General features: G+C 41.3%; 3 protein-coding genes across 6 annotated transcripts in view; 2 read left to right on the top strand and 1 right to left on the bottom strand.

Annotated features, from left to right (window-relative positions):
* Positions 1-8,162, top strand: part of LOC123515395 (N-acetylgalactosaminyltransferase 6-like) — a 28,948-nt gene extending 20,786 nt beyond the window's left edge. Inside the window, exons 16-21 of the mRNA XM_045273925.1 lie at positions 684-794; positions 2,309-2,419; positions 3,049-3,159; positions 6,325-6,420; positions 6,698-6,844; positions 7,149-8,162. Of these exons, the coding sequence (XP_045129860.1) occupies positions 684-794; positions 2,309-2,419; positions 3,049-3,159; positions 6,325-6,420; positions 6,698-6,844; positions 7,149-7,319 (747 nt within the window). The 3' untranslated portion in view covers positions 7,320-8,162. The remainder of the gene's footprint in view (positions 1-683; positions 795-2,308; positions 2,420-3,048; positions 3,160-6,324; positions 6,421-6,697; positions 6,845-7,148) is intronic.
* An 866-nt stretch (positions 8,163-9,028) lies between these two features.
* LOC123515705 lies at positions 9,029-13,994 on the bottom strand. 2 transcript variants are annotated; one of them, XM_045274527.1, is made up of 6 exons: positions 13,737-13,991; positions 12,647-13,159; positions 11,300-11,383; positions 10,667-10,824; positions 9,394-9,487; positions 9,029-9,186 (listed from the first exon to the last, which is right to left on the bottom strand). In XM_045274527.1, the coding sequence occupies exons 1-6, from the start codon at positions 13,908-13,910 to the stop codon at positions 9,142-9,144; spliced, it is 1,068 nt and encodes a 355-aa protein (XP_045130462.1). In that variant the 5' UTR covers positions 13,911-13,991; the 3' UTR covers positions 9,029-9,141. The 2 variants fall into 2 exon arrangements, with proteins under 2 accessions (XP_045130462.1, XP_045130463.1); XM_045274528.1 differs by lacking the exons at positions 9,029-9,186; positions 9,394-9,487 and adding an exon at positions 10,069-10,332 and having other exon boundaries at positions 13,737-13,994.
* A 2,325-nt stretch (positions 13,995-16,319) lies between these two features.
* The window catches only part of LOC123515456 (heparanase-like), an 11,280-nt gene continuing 10,723 nt past the window's right edge, over positions 16,320-16,876 (top strand). For 2 of the 3 annotated variants that reach the window (XM_045274037.1, XM_045274038.1), the window contains exon 1: positions 16,320-16,876. This exon is cut by the window's right edge and continues 69 nt beyond it. In XM_045274037.1, the coding sequence (XP_045129972.1) occupies positions 16,592-16,876 (285 nt within the window). In that variant the 5' untranslated portion in view covers positions 16,320-16,591. The other variant, XM_045274039.1, reaches the window with a different exon arrangement.

Raw genomic sequence — 16,876 nt, 5'->3', positions numbered from 1 at the left:
ATTAGCCCCTTCAGTACCGTGACGCGTTTTCATATTCATTCTGCTTACTATTTGGTGATTCTATTCAGCTTCAGAAACTCATGTGGGGGATTAGAATAGTGAAGACTGTGGGCATTAATCTTCTGACCTTCATAGACCCTTTCTAATGTTAATAAAATGGTCTAGCCGTACACAAATCTCAAGGTAAAAATGTGTCCCAGTATTGAAGAGGTTAACAACTTGCATCCTTACTCTATTTCGATCACCTATCACTTTTTGAGAACCAGTTTCTTTTCTCTTTTTCAAATCTAACTAACTGACTTACAAATATGTGTGTTGTTGGTTATTCGATTGATATGCAAATAAGTAAAGTTGTATAGGACAACTGGGCCACAAGTGTACTTCGAGAAATAATGATTCAAGGCATGACAGTATCTCTCTCTCTCTCTCTCTCTCTCTCTCTCTCTCTCTCTCTCTCTCTCTCAAATAACAAAAATCAATTAAACTAGTAGTGATAGTTGTTGTTGTTGTTGATTGTTGTTGTTGTTGTTGTTGTTGATGATGGTGGTGATGTAGCAGTGACTGTAGTAGTTTATGTTGTTGTTCGTATTTGTAATCTGTAGGTGAGGAACCAACATATATTCCTCTTCAGGTTTGCCACAGTAGAAATTTCTAAGACCCACTTCTCTTCACTTCCTGTGCAGGTGTGGATGTGCGGCGGAAACATGTTGGATGCACCGTGTTCCCGCGTGGGTCATATCTTCCGTCACGCTCCGAAAGGTCGACCCTCCGTCAAGGGCGATTTTCTCTCTAAGGTGAGTGCCATTATTTCATCGTATGCCGTGTGTGTGTGTGTGTGTGTGTGTGTGTGTGTGTGTGTGTGTGTGTGTGTGTGTGTGTGTGTGTGTGTGTGTGTTAGCCTTTTAGTATTACATGAATAGATGTTATGTATCACTGGGATTATTTCGTTGTGGTAGAATGACACGAACAAACAAGTGAATGCGTTGAAACATTGGTAATCTCTCTCTCTCTCTCTCTCTCTCTCTCTCTCTCTCTCTCTCTCTCTCTCTCTCTCTCTCTCTCCATCATCCGTAGTTTGTTGTTTCAATGGCTTGGTTATTTTGCCAGTTTGTTTAATCGCCGCGCCTTTCGTTCATAACTTGTTCGCTTCCCCCCCACCGCTCTTTTAATGGGCATTTTGTAACCGTATCCCTCAGAACCACTTGTGTTGTCGCCACGCCCGTGAAAACCCAACTCCTTCTAAAATGGTCTCGGCTCTCACAAGGATTTCTTTCATAGGCAATAGAGCTCAGTTATCATTCTCTTATGGCTTTGATTTTTTTTTCAAACTAATGCTGAATCATTGTTAACCCTCAGAATATGGCAGTATTTTCATAATTTTACTTATGTTAGAACTAAATGATTCTAAGTTGTGTGATAGCTCCCTTATAGTTAGCTAGTTAAATGTTGTACCTCGTAATATTCTCGATTTTCAAAAAAAGGTCAGTAATTTTATACAATTTTGATTTAAAAACAACTATTTCAACATGTTAAAGGGGTTATCTGGATTCTGAAGCTTAGTCTATCTCTAGAATCATGGAAGAATCCTTGAAATCCCCCGCTAGGTTCTAATATATCCTGGTAAATGTTGTATCGATGAAGCACAGTGATGTCTGAGAATACTATTGTTACGCGGCCCTCAGCAGCGAGTGTGTGAAGATGAATATTAACTTTATTACATTCCTCAGTGGAAAGTATTGTGATTGCATTTCCTGTTTCGTTATTCATTCCGTTTATTGTTCACGATTATGACTTGTATTGTTTGTTTGTTTGTTTTTCATTCTTATTTAAATGTTTGCTGGTTATGGCTCAAGGCTATGCGTGTTACAACGAGTAAGAATAGTCTCAGAGAAACGTGCGTCTGTCACTTTTGCGCCGTAGTACTGTAATCTTTTGCTACAGGGTAAATCTTTCAATCCATCCATCGTTCTGCCATCAAGTATTTTTGTTCACTGGTTATGACTTGTATTATTTGTTTATTTGTTTTCCATTCTTATTTAAGTGTTATGGCTGACAGCGATACGTGTTACAGCGAGTAAGAGTCTCAGTAACGCATGTCTGTCATTTCTGCGCCGTAATACTGTAATTCTTTGCTGCGTGGTAAACATTTTAATCCATCCATCATTCTGTCATCAAGCATACCTCGTGAAACACTTTTGAGAACCAGGCTAGTCATATCTCTAACCTTGAAGAATAGTCACGGTGAGAGGAGAGCTTTTTTGAACACGACCCAGAGATGTGTATAATCCCATGTATTTATCTATTACAGAACTACAAACGTGTGGCTGTGGTATGGATGGGTGAGTATGCCGAGGCTCTCTACAAAAAGAATCCCAGGCTGCGAGACGTGGATCCTGGCGACGTGTCTAAGGAGATAGCGGTGAGTTTAGGGAAAAAAAAATGCTACATTAGATTCCAAAGCAGTATGTTGAGGTGAAGCAAGTGGAAGTCTTAACCCCTTCAGTATTTGGAAGCATTTTTACCTTGAGTTTTGGGTATGATTAGACGATTTTATTTACATTATGAAGGGTCTATGGTGGTTGAAAGAATTAAGTCCAGAGTCTCCACTATTTTAATCCCCACATAAATATTTGAAGCTGTATGAAATCACCAAATAGTAAGCAGAATGAAAATGGAAACGCGTCATGGTACTGAAGGGATTAATGTGCTTGTGTGTTTACTGTATGTGCATGGAACATACTAATTAAAGATAAGACACATCATTAACATCATTTGTACTTACATATATGTTTGTTATGTTTTTCGTTATTTCTTCCTTTATATATTTATCTATTTATTTTGTAAATACTAGACTAAGAAATCCAACAAAACACATGGAATGATAATATTTGATGTAATAAAAAGCATAAATTGATAAATACATACAGATTACCTATGTGGCCTTGCTTTTCGGTCACTCTAAGGTAGTCAACTTTGTTATTGCACCTTGTACTGTGGCCAGCCTCAATATTGTGACATCCTGTACAGCACCGAGTCTTGACCTTCCAGATTCGTGACGGGCTGCAGTGTAAGAGCTTCAAGTGGTTTCTGGAGGAGGTGGCGCCTGACTTGTTGAGAATGTACCCTCCTGTCGAGCCTCCAGACTATGCCAACGGGACCGTAAGTGCTCTCTCTCTCTCTCTCTCTCTCTCTCTCTCTCTCTCTCTCTCTCTCTCTCTCTCTCTCTCATTGTTCTTCTTCATTAGTTAATCGTATTTTAAGATTGTTGTGGTCATGATGGTTAGAGAGAGAGAGAGAGAGAGAGAGAGAGAGAGAGAGAGAGAGAGAGGTAATCTTATGAATGTGTCCGGTTTTCTTTGTTTTATTGCTTGTTCGTTAATGTGATTTATTAATTTTCATGCATTGTTTTTTAGGTAATACACACATTTATTATTATTATTATTATTATTATTATTATTATCATCATCATTGCTATTGTTGTTGTTGTGGTGGTGGTGGTGTGATCTTGTCTTTATATCAAATATGCGTATTCATTTTCTTCCCCAACTCTAAATGAATCAATTTAAACTCGAGTCAATTGTTAGGTTAGGTTAGGTAAGGCAAATACCGACACAAGTCATTATCGTAGACACCCCTGGCAGTGCGTGCGTCAGAGTATATGCTCAGTATGTCCTCTTGAGAAGACAAGAATGGATCGGTGACTCAAGTAATACATCCTCGAGGTTCCTCTCCCAAGCACTTACTTGACGCTGATAAATACAGACTCTTTCTTGACATTTATTTATCGCTATCTTATAATAAAGCTTGAGAATATAAGAAAATAATGGCAAGCTACAAGAAGACATTAGGCGTAGCTACTTTGTTCTGTAAAAGTTTCCTCCCTCGTATAATCTGTCAGTTTATTATTTATTTCCAGGCCTCTACACGTCTATATTTGATGTCCCTTGTATATACGTCTCTACTGGTCTCTGTTACTATATATCTATGAGTCTTATCTACTACTTTATTCCCGGGCCTTTGTATACGTTCAAATTTGATGAGCTATATATGATTTCCACTTAAGACTCGCAAGGAAACGGATGAGATTAAATTGGCATGGGCAGGATGAATGTTCGAGCACTAAAGGTTTGTCAGTAATACTAACTTCACACTGACCGGGTTATTTAAAGTTTACTATACTCATTGACACCATCTTGCCTGGCCACCATTAACCCCTCTCCTCCACCACCACCACCACCACCACCACTATAACGTAAACAAGGATGAGTACAGTTCTTAGTTTTATATTATTTGCGTTACATGCAGATAAAAAAGCTGCTTATGAGGAACTAAAAAAAACCATTGCATCTTATTTTTGTTGTTGTTGTTGCTATAAAGGGTAACTACTATTTTAAATCTTGGTTTCTCAAATTTAAAAGAAAAATAGACTTGATTAAACGTCTGAATATAGTTTAAACAAAAGATCTGTAATACGATGTAGTGCACCATGTAAGAGAGAGAGAGAGAGAGAGAGAGAGAGAGAGAGAGAGAGAGAGAGAGAGAGAGGTGGGTGTTCAGATCCCTATCACAGGCCCCTATCACGAAACGTTCTAAGCCTTGCCAAGAGTCTGTAACTTTCACCGACCAGTGACCCTGAGGCTGGTGTTGTGAGGCGCCACGTTCACACACTCAAGATATTGTGTTTCCCCTCGGTGCCTGGGGGGAGTGAAAGCCTCATTAGCACTCTTATCTCTACGCATGTGTAACTGAGTAATTCAACGCTTTGCTACTAGTGTGGAGCAGTGATGAATGAGCCTCTGCACTGACGAGATTTGTGTTGTGGCTGCCTTACGTATCTCTTTGTTGCCTTTGAATTGATGCAGTACAAGAGCTAAAGCACTTGTGGTCTGGAGAGTATACAAGTGAACATAAAGATGAAATAAATGAGAGAAGCGCTTTGTCTAGTCGTCTTATGTTTTGGTGTCTGGGCATAGAGTTTGAAAAGCTTTGAGAGAGAGAGAGAGAGAGAGAGAGAGAGAGAGAGAGAGAGAGAGCAGCCTGTTGGGTGTAAGGAACCGCCGCGACACTCATTGTTAGGGTGATGAAAATAGAGAATACAATGAAATACAGTGAAATCAATATTACGGCTTTGGAAGCTGAAGGAATGATTTTCACTGCGTTTTGGAAGGAAAAATTTAGTGATCTTGAGCGGCGTTTGTGGAGCCGTCCTTGACAAGCTTGCGTGGACAGGACAGGATGGCAGATTGGCAACGCTCTTATTAATACTACAGCCAGCCATCACAAGAGGCACCATTAATATCACCAACGCGTCCCTTCACCCTCACTCCTCTCTGTCGTTGTTGTTCTTTTTATTATTCGGCGCCATATGACTTCGCTGTAGCGACGCGAGTATCTTTATCACTCTGTCTGCCAGTTGGTCTTTTTTAATTAATCTTTAATTTTTTATGTATGTTTTTCTTTCAAAGGGATTTTTTTTTCTTCAGATTATCTCATATTTTGGTTCCTTGTGCTAAACATGGTACGATAATTTTTTTGCACGTTGATTTCATATTGTTTCCTATACGTTATACTAAACTGTGTACTCTCTCTCTCTCTCTCTCTCTCTCTCTCTCTCTCTCTCTCATATGTAATCAAAATGCGGTGCGTATAATGATGATGAACGTTTGGGCTTAAGTAAACAAACAAGACCACGTGATAAACGTTTGAAGTGTTTAGTTGCTGTCTCATTGCACTCCCCACTTGCAGGCTTGTGGCGCCGTGGTCATGTGAGCTTAGATTACTTAAGACTACTTTTAGACTACTTGGATTAATTAAGTTAGGTTGTTATTTTTGTTTGTTACGCATGGACGAATGAAGGTTTAAGAGAGGGAGGAACTTAGGGATTATGACTTGAGAGAGGGAGTCGGGATAGGTTGGATTTTAAAGAAAGTTTGTATAGGGGAAGGTCGGATGACTGAGGAGATTGACTTAATTAAGGAATGAGGAAGTTAACATTTTGAGGTCCTGTTAAGCGTACACACACACACACACACACACACACACACACACACACACACACACACACACACACACACACTAACGTACACTAAGAAAACTGACAATTAATCAAAAGAAAACATTCATTTCATTCTCGTTTCAGTTTTATTATGAATAGTTTCTTCAGCAAAGATTTTAGTTTATCGTTTTCATTTCACCCTAAATATTTATCTATTCTGCTTAAAAACTTGTGTACAGAGAGAGAGAGAGAGAGAGAGAGAGAGAGAGAGAGATGACATTCTCAAGTGGTTATGGCTGCGTTACTAATAGGGTTTATTTACTACCCAGATCAAAAGTGCGGCAGCTCCCTCGCTCTGCCTTGACAACGGCTCCAGAGAGAACGCAGAGATTATCATGTACGGCTGTCACGGCGGAGGCACACAGGTACTGTACATTGTTTCATTAACTGTGTGGCACTGAACTAAATACCTGATAGGAGCTACATTCTCATCTCCTGCTTCTGTATTTTCATCTTCCTACGGCTTCACTTCTTTTAAGAGGGAAGTTTCCAGACTTTTGTCCCAAACTTTTGTCAAACTCTTATTATCTTTAAGGGAACTGGCAATCAAGTGGGCCTTTTTTAATATTTTTCTTGCCCTTGGCCAACTCTCCCTCTTGCATAAAAAATGTATTAACTTCAATCAATTATTTTTTCTTCCAGTACTTCTCGTTGTCCTGGAAGAAGACGATACGAATAGACAGCGAGCAGTTCTGTTGGCAAGTTCCAGGCTCAATCGGCCAGGCCGTGATAACTTCCCACTGTCAGGTTAAGAACACGCCAGTCAGTCAGATATGGCGCTACGACCCGGTGAGTTAAGGACACAAGCTGTACTCTTATGTGGTTCAGTTACTTCAGCCACTTCTACAGGCTCTCGTATATGTTGATAATAATAATGTGCTGTCACTGTCTCTGTCAAATTAGAGTGCTAGTTGTAGTATTTGATGTGTAATAGGAGTAGTAGTAGTGGTGGTGGTGATGGTAGTAGTAAGGTAAGTAATCGATGTTAATTAATGACATCATATTCTCTCTCTCTCTCTCTCTCTCTCTCTCTCTCTCTCTCTCTCTCTCTCTCTCTCTCTCTCTCTCTCTCTCTCTCTCTCGCCCATCACAGGTCACGCAGCAGATACAGTCAAAAGGAGCCAAGAGTTGGTGTGTGGAGGCCAGAACAGAGGAGAGAAAAGTGGTCATGGCCTTGTGTGACGCGACGAAGAAGGAACAGATGTGGATCTTTTCTAACGTCAATTTCCGACTTATTGAAGAGAAGTTCCCTCCTTTCTTGTAGGTGGAAGTGTAAACAGAAGTGTGGTGAGTGAGTGTGGATATGACAGGTGTTAATTTATGAGTGTTACCTTGATTATTATTGTTTCGCAGTTTCCATGGGTGGTTTCTTAAGTGAGTATTGTGAGAAGGATAAGGATGTGTATATAAGAATGTTGAGAAGTGTTGTGAGGGAAAGTGGAGGAATGATAAATGTGTGTTTGTGACTTTGGGCTTCCGAAAGGGAGTTAGTTGATTTATGTTTTTTTTTTTTTTTCAGGGATGATTTCTTTTATATAATGTGTGAAGATTAAATGTGAATGCTCTCTCTCTCTCTCTCTCTCTCTCTCTCTCTCTCTCTCTCTCTCTCTCTCTCTCTCTCTCTCTCTCTCTCTCTCTCTCTCTCTCTCTCTCTCTCTCTCTCTCTCTCTCTCAGCACCATGAATTTGCAGTATTGTTTTGGCACTTGTGATTCTCCCCATCGACAAATATGTGTCATGTCAACTAGTCATATTGATAATTGTAGCGTTACTAGTGTGTGTGTGTGTGTGTGTGTGTGTGTGTGTGTGTGTGTGTGTGTGTGTGTAAGGACTGTGTGGCCTTGACATGTGCTCTTATTTAAACGAAACACTGAAGTCATTCCTGTAGTGTTGAGAAGAGAAAAAAAGGGAGTCATCATCTGAATAGTACTTGTTATTATTATTATTATTATTATTATTATTATTATTATTATTATTATTATTATTGTCATTGTGTCATTGATTTATAAATGGAGAATGAGGATACATATGTAGTCTCTCTCTCTCTCTCTCTCTCTCTCTCTCTCTCTCTCTCTCTCTCTACTGGTAAATCTCCTGATGATGATGATGATTATACCTGATGATGACAATGGTAGGGATTATGAAGGAGTCATTAAATAATAGTTTGTTGTTTGTTATTTATTGTCACTGGATGTTCCTATTATTTTTTTTTTTCCAGTTATTATTATTGTTACTTGTTTCTTTCCTTCCCGATGGTTTTTATTTGTTCATTTTAGTTTCTTCATCTTGTGGATAATGGAAAACTATTGGGATTGCTTATCTTTTTATTTATTTATTCATATATTTACATATTCACGTAGTTAAGTCTTAAGTCTCCATTATACTATGTTGTGTGTGTGTGAGTGTGTGTGTGTGTGTGTGTGTGTGTGTGTGTGTGTGTGTGTGTGTGTGTGTGTGTGTGTGTGTGTGAGAGAGAGAGAGAGAGAGAGAGATTCAGTAATATCAAACAAGCATTTTTCCGTGATTAACTTTTTTCCCTAACTCGGAAGTGGAAACTATGTAGAAACACACACACTCTCTCTCTCTCTCTCTCTCTCTCTCTCTCTCTCTCTCTCTCTCTCTCTCTCTCTCTCTCTCGTGGCTGTGTGAGGGCGCCATTTGCATGTGGCACTCCTGGTCTCGCGTGACATAAATCTGGCTCCCTTCTACTCAAGTGCCACGTCTGTACTTTTTTTTTTTTTTTTTTTTTTTTTGCAATGGAGTAGCAGCAGCAGCAGTTTAGTACGTAGTTGTAGTCGTAGTAGTAGTAGTAGTAGTAGTAGTAGTAGTTGGTGGTGGTGGTGATGGTGGTGTTGATGTTTTTGTTGTTGTTGTTGTTGTTGGTGGTGGTGGTGGTGGTGGTGGTGGTGTTATCTTGTAGAAGTGACAGCATTTTTATCTAATTTTCCAAGATGGTGTTTGTTTATTCTTAGTGTGTTTTTTTTTTTTTCTTAATCTTGTTTACAGTTGAGATGTTAAGTAGGAAGGCAGTTGCTCGCTGTTTGTTATGTAACTGTGTGTGTGTGTGTGTGCGAGCTCTGTGTATTCTCAGCAGGACCTTCTTCGTGACTGGCACTGTTTGGCATTCGCTGTCTGAAGGTGAAGGAAAAGGGAGAAAGAAGAGAGGGAGGTCATTAGACAAGAGGGAACACTGGTCATGGGAAATATATTCTCTCTCTCTCTCTCTCTCTCTCTCTCTCTCTCTCTCTCTCTCTCTCTCTCTCTCTCTCTCTCTCTCTCTCTCTCTCTCTCTCTCTCTATCTATCTATCTATCTATCTATCTATTTATCTATCTCTCACCGTATCAAGCTCCCCCGCCAGGCCTTCGTCAAGATGAGGGTAGTGGGGAAGTGGTGTCAGTTGCTGCTGTAGTTGTCGTTTCTCCGCCAGAGCTCTGAGTGAAGAGATAGGTATTGAAGTTCATGAGGTCTTATTGCAATGCTGTTTTTTCGTTACCTTCTTTATTTTCGTTTCTGCTTTATCATGAATGTTTTATTTCTATTTTTATTTTATTTTGCTTACGTTATTTTATTTATTTTTTTTTTTTTTATTATTTCATGCTTATTGTATTTTCTCGTAATTGAGGGAAGGGAAAGAAAAAGTGACGATAAGAAAGGAAAATAGATGAGGAAAAAGATTATTCAGAATTACCTTATGTTACCATTTAACTTAACTCAACACTGATTACCAAGGAAAATCACCTCTCGTTAATCTGATCCAATTCATCACATCAACCCAGAGACAGGTTCAAAAGCCAATAAGATAAATACAGTAAGGAAAATGAATCAAACACAGATTAAGGCAAGAGTCACTGATTATTAAGGGAAAAAAAACATGAGTTACTGATTGTTAAGGAAAATTATGGCAAGAGTCATTGATTATTATGGAAAAAACATGAGTCACTGATTATGAAGGAAGAAAAAAAACACTGATTATTAAAGAAACCTAAGGAAAATTAAGGCGAGTCACTGATTATTAAGGAAAATGAAGGCAAGAGTCACTGATTATTAAGGAAAAAAACAAGAGTCATTGATTATAGAGGAAAAAGCACGCCTCATTACTCTCATTCAATTCAAGTTCAAAATGCAGCAAAAATAAATATAGCAAGGAAACTGAATCACAAACAAAATTAAGACAAGATTCACTGACAATTAAGGAAAAACACGCCTCATTACTCTGATTCACTTGGTCACATCATCCTCTTCCTCCACTCACAAGGTTCCCGGCTCATGGTGTGGCCTAGATTAAGTGAGAAAATTATATACATTACGGTCTTCCCCTCCGCCCTGACCATCCCCAACGACCACTCCATCACTCTGACAACTGCCTCGCTCTGTCCTCTCTCTCTACTCACTTCCTGCACTCAGATTCCCCTCCCTCTGTCCTCTTTTTTTTTTTTTTTTTTTTTTTTTTTCTTACACTCAGATTTTGTAAGTTTAAAGCTCTCTTGTTTGAGGGTTGAATATGAAAATGTTTCGTCTTTACTTATTCCTTTACAATCTGTCTCTCTCTCTCTCTCTCTCTCTCTCTCTCTCTCTCTCTCTCTCTCTCTCTCTCTCTCTCTCTCTCTCACCTGTGAAGCTGCGAGGACAGGTGGGTGAGGTGGTGGTGAGCGGTGGTCCTCTGTAGGTGCAGCTGGTACTCGAGGCTGGTGATCTCCCTCTCCAGCTGGCTTCTCAGGTGGTTTTGCTCCTCCTGCGCCAATACTCGCTCGTACAGAACCGCCATCAGCTGGGAGAGGAAGTTTTAGGGGCAAGTGTTTATAATTCTCTATACTTCAACTTTTAACCTTTTTTTTCTTTGTCACATTGTTAGTTTAGGTTTAGTTTGAAATCATGCTGTTTGTCTCTGTCTGCCTCATTCTCTGTCTGTGTGGGTATGTCTGTCTATTTGTGTGTCATGGGTCATCGAGTCTGTCTGAGAGTCTGTTGTGTGTCTTTTCATCTCTCTCTCTCTCTCTCTCTCTCTCTCTCTCTCTCTCTCTCTCTCTCTCTCTCTCTCTCTCTCTCTCTCTCTCTCTCTCTCTCAAGGGATACGTAACTAATTGCAAGCTTCAGACGAAACACTAGCCCTTTGTTGAGAGGTGAACTTCAAGTAGGTTAATACACAGATATCCTTCCCTCCTTTGCCTCCTCCCCATTACCTCTCATCTACTTTCTTCCCTCTTCCCCTCTTCCCTCTTTTTACTCTTTCACCCTTCACTCACCTCGTGCTTCAGTAGGTCAGCTGCCTCCTTCTTACTACGACTCAACACGCGGTAAGCCTCCAGTTCGGTCTGTAGTATTGCCACCTGCCATATGAGAAGTACTACTACATGACTTTTTCACGTAAGAGGGACCACTGGTGTATGGCAACTAAAAGGAGGTAAAAAAGAGAAAAAGAAAGAAAATGTCTATTGAAGTGCCAGTCCCATAAGAGAACTACTACTGCTACTGCTAATGCTACTACTACTACTACTACTACTACTACTACTACTACTTAGCCAAATACTACCCTTATGATTTCCGTGAATTTACATGAAAAAGAACTTACCAATTCTGTCGTGCCATGGCTAACCCAAATGACAAGTCCACATTCAAACACAGCATTCCAAAATAAGATCTCACAGTCACATTGATCAATTACAGTTGTTTCTTCCGTAATCTAATATTTCATCTAACCTCTATTCTGTAACCTCTCCTTACTTTCTCTAGTCTAAATAAGGAAACCTCGCAATTAATTCGTTGATATAACACTTTTTTTAAGATGAAGGTCTTTTTGTTAATAGGCAACTTCTTTGTTTATCTATCCTTTATTTGTATCAGGAAGCCAAAGTGATGCAAGCAAGCGAGGTAATAATCTCAAGGTTTTGGATTCATATTGCACGGAACGTCATATTTTGAGGTCAGTGCTAAGCTTTACATAAACTCGCGCTGTTATACCGTTCATATGATTCGTGAGTGAGAGACGGTCAAGGACGCAGTGAGGGAGAGCAATACCTTGTACTTACATCTCTTAAATTTCTATCTTTTTACCGTTTACCATTTATGTTTTCACTCTATTTCTCTGTTTTGTCTAATTCTTACTTACTTTATGATCACCTTCTTATGAAATCGTTTGTACTCTTGTCTCTGGTTGTTCCACCGTCTTTTACTACTGTTGTCATTCCTCCTTCTTTCTAGCATCACTTTATCCTTTATTTTGTCTCTACTTTTCACCTGCCTCATATTCTCCTGTTTATGATAGGCAAGTCGTTTGTAATCCGAGTTTTCTATTTACTCTTATCTTTTGTACCTCCTAAGTTTCTATTTATTTTTTTATGCAAGAGAGAAACTAGCCAAGGGCAAGAAAATTTTTGAAAAAAGGTCCACTTGAATGCAAGTTCCCTAGAAAATTAGTGAAGAATTAGACGAAAGACAGGGACAAATGTCTTGGAACATCCCTCATTGTAACTGTCCATTTAGTATACTATCGACCGTACCTTGTTTTACCTACTCTGTCTTATCTTTTACTGTCTCTAACTTTTGTCTACCTATTCATGAAAGTTACGTGAAATACCTAAGACAAACAATACCTGCTCATCAGGCGTCGGTTGTTCCTGGTCTCTCCGGCGTCTTCTCAGATGTGCGTGTGTGAGTGCCTCTTGAATCATCTCGCGAATCATTCCAAGTAAGCGGTTTGGTTGGTGACACTCCTGATCCTCGCACTCTTTACCTCCCTCACTGCCTCCCCTGCCCACCTCACCGCCATAGCATCCCTTCTCCAGGAGTGGGAAGTGCTCCCCATAGGGTGTGCTTGGGGAGACCGGGAAACTGCAGGAGGGATGTGAGGTAGGAGTGGATAGGGTCGAGGTGTTGGGCGAGGTTAGGGAACAAGAGGACGGGAGTGAGGAGGGAGTGGATATCGTTGAAGTGTTTGATGGTGTTCCACTTGAGAATGAAGAGTGGAGGGGAAGGTGGAGTGATTGTCTACGTGGGTCTTGGTGGAGGGAGCAGGTGATGAGGTGAGGGAGGTGTGGCTGTGAGGAAGGGATGTCCAGGTGACGCCGCGGTGTGGAGGTCAGAGGCACCTGTGACCTCCAACGAGACTGTAGAAGATAGAGTATTGACACGATAAAGGAGAATTGACATAACTTCCCTTCTTTTTCCCCCTCCTCATTAACAATTCATAATCTCTCTCTCATCATCCCGTTCTTATTTGCACATCAACAAGCATACTCGTTATTTCAACCCCTTCAGTACAGGAATGCATTTTTACCTTGTGTTTTGGGTATGATAAGATGATTTTGCTTACATTAGGGGTCTATGGAGGTCAGAAGATTAATTGCTGGAGTCTTCACTATTTCAATCCCCACATAAGTTTCCGAAGTTGTATAAAATCATGAAATAGTAAACAGAATTAATATGAAAACGCGTCATGGTACTAAAGAGGTTAAAGGACTGTTGGAAGCAAATCACGAGGCACTGTTTCTCTTTTATACTAAACCACACGCAAAAGTTATTGAGAACTTAAGAACACATGCCCAAATTACCCTCAAGCACTTCACCGCCATTCCTTCGACAACTTTCATACAGAAGGCAACAACTGAACGATAAGAAAATCATTAAGGAAAAAAACTAACATCTGCCAACCTCACAACCAAGGTCACACACACACAACTTTACCTGCAACTCTTGGTAACCGATGGCAAACTTGCGGCTTTCGTAGTACCGTTGTCTCGCCATCTGGTAAAGAACTTGAGAGCTTATGGCACCTTGGTTTATATCTTCCTCCAGCTCCTCTTCGCCCTCTTTCTCTTCCCCCCAGAGTCCAACATTGAAGTCTACACGTCCCGCCATGTTGTGCACCGGAACGCCTCCCGTGACACACTGGCACACCTAACCTGGTTCGCTCTATACCTGTCTCCCATTCTGCTCCCCCCACTATCATATTCTGCCAACCCCCCCTCCCACCAACAGCACCTTCTCCCTCCGTCATTCAGGTATTCAAGATACACACACACACACACACACACACACACACACACACACACACACACACACACACACACACACACACACACACACACACACACTCTCTCTCTCTCTCTCTCTCTCTCTCTCTCTCTCTCTCTCTCTCTCTCTCTCTCTCTCTCTCTCTCTCTCTCTCTCTCTCTCTCTCCTCTCTCTCGCCCGCATCATCTCCAGCTTTGATCTCCCTCCCTCGTTTGTGTTCTTCCTGCTTTGTCTCTTCCGCCTACACACACACACACACTCTCTCTCTCTCTCTCTCTCTCTCTCTCTCTCTCTCTCTCTCTCTCTCTCTCTCTCTCTTCTCTTTCTTCCTCATTACTGTCGCATTGCATCTGCAGGATTAATTAATTTGCTCTCATCCTGCTCCTTGTCCTCTTTCTCAGCACACACACACACACACACACACACACACACACACACACACACACACACACACACACACACACACACACACACACACACATTCGTCATGGTCAGTGCTATGCTCGACTCTCTTAGCGAATGAACAAAAGCGTACGAAATAAAGTGAATCATATGAGTTTTTTCTTGTGTTTTTTTTCCTCTTATTCTTATCTGTGTTTTCTTATCGTGAAGTGTCGTAATAGATAATTTACAACTTAGGAAGTGGAGGCGGTGGAGAGTTTGCAAAAGTTTCGTTTTTTTCTGCTTTGTGTGTGTGTGTGTGTGTGTGTGTGTGTGTGTGTGTGTGTGTTGCCAGGGTGCTTTCCGGAGAGAGAGAGAGAGAGAGAGAGAGAGAGAGAGAGAGAGAGAGAGAGAGGAGGAAGGAAATACATGCGCTGAGGGACACTCATTACACGCCGTTGATAAACAAACAAGAGAGAGAGAGAGAGAGAGAGAGAGAGAGAGAGAGAGAGAGAGAGAGAGAGAGAGAGAGAGAGAACGGAACGAACAAATGTGGAAGCTAGTGATAATACGTATACTGAACTTACATCTCAACCACCACCACCACCACCACCCCTACCTTCACTGCCACCCTGAATGAAACAAATACATCAATACAACTCGATGAAGACTAACGCAACAAATGACACGTTACCTTATTAACTTATACACTTCACCATTACACTCAGTTATCAGTTTCCTCCCCGTGGCTCTGGTGGTGCCTGGCCTTCACCTGATTAAATGCAGGTGTTCAGACGTGGAGGTCACACGGAGGCCACGTGACTCGTTTCATGCAGGTGTGGAGAGCAGCTGATGACGAAGGCTGAGAGAGAGAGAGAGAGAGAGAGAGAGAGAGAGAGAGAGCAGAGACAGGCGTATAGATAGACAGACAGACAGATAAGCAGGCAGGCAGATAGATAGATAGAAAGACTGATACACAAACAAAGAGATACATAGTGAAAAACATCCCCATTCTCAACACACACACACACACACACACACACACACACACACACACACACACACACACACACACACACACACACACACACTGACAAACAATCAGACAGACACGAGACAAAAACACACAACCAACATGAACACAAACACGCGAGGGGCAGCCAGCAGGACTAGACCAGAAGATAACGAAAACACTCTTGTAATTTCTATCTTATGCTTTCTTCCTCTCTTGGTTACATTTAAACCACTGTATATTAAATTATCACATGATACACACAAAAACGTTATCACCCACCACACACACCCACTCCCTCTCTTCCTCCCTTCCTTCCTCTCTCTCTCTCTCTCTCCTCCTTCCTCTCTCCCTCTCTTCCTTTCTTCCTCCCTTCCTCCTTCCCTCCCTCCACCCCTGTATCCCTCCCTCCCTTCACAGCGCTGTCAGCTTAGACTTGCACAACATCCCAGAGAAGAATGTTGTTGTTTCCTCTTTTTCTTACCGTGACTCGGAGGAAGGGAGTGATACATGAGATAAAGAGAGAGAGAGAGAGAGAGAGAGAGAGAGAGAGAGAGAGAGAGAGAGAGAGAGAGAGAGAGAGAGAGAATTATGAGCTCTAAAATAGGCTTAATTTTTTGTAACTTAAATTTTTCGTAACTCGCAAAATCAATGGAGAAACAAAATCTAAAAAAAAATGAAGACCACGATTGACTGAACGTACTATGAACTGACACTGAACGAGAGGCTGAAATATAATACGATCGCAAACAGAAACAGATACAAACAGAAACACTTATCAGGCGAGGCTTACCGCCCACCACTACGTCCTCTCATATCAGCCTCCCAATATCCACATTTCCTGTCCCTCCTACCCTCGCGCTCCCTCACACACCGATCCTCGTTCCTTCGACCTCCTCTCTCCTCCCTCCATCATCTCTCCGTCCCTTGTCGCCGAGGGAGGGCGTAAGGAGAGACAAGAAGACACGGAGAACATTATTTAGCTCAGAAAACTTTAGTATTTGAAAACGCATAACTGTTTCTTAGATCAAAAGGAAAAGGAGAGTTTGGTGCGACAGCCTGGTTTGAAGAGCGACAGTTTTAGCGAACGAAGGTGGGATTTGTGGTGCGTCTGTGTTTCTAATTCCCTGCCATGTCGCGTATAGGCTGCGTTATGATCTGGGTAGGGATGCTGTGTGTGGGTGTAGCAAGTGTGACGGCTATTGACAGGGTAAATGGTGTGGGACGTGCAAAAGTGGACGGTGGTGTAAAAACTACGTCCTTTGCCGCAACCCACGTCAACTTCCAGCTTCTTGATTCCTGTCGGAGATTGAGTAGTTTGTTACAATTACTCAAAAGCGCCATTGATGACCTCCACGCTGTGCAGAGGACGGTCCGATCTCAACGGAAATTCCTGAGGAAAGAGGGGAGTGGCAAG

This window comes from Portunus trituberculatus, chromosome 39 (genome assembly GCF_017591435.1).
Source record: "Portunus trituberculatus isolate SZX2019 chromosome 39, ASM1759143v1, whole genome shotgun sequence".
Classification (NCBI taxonomy): Eukaryota; Metazoa; Arthropoda; class Malacostraca; order Decapoda; family Portunidae; genus Portunus; species Portunus trituberculatus.
Note: the sequence above shows the minus strand (reverse complement) of the source record. Positions and strands in the feature narration are given on the sequence as shown.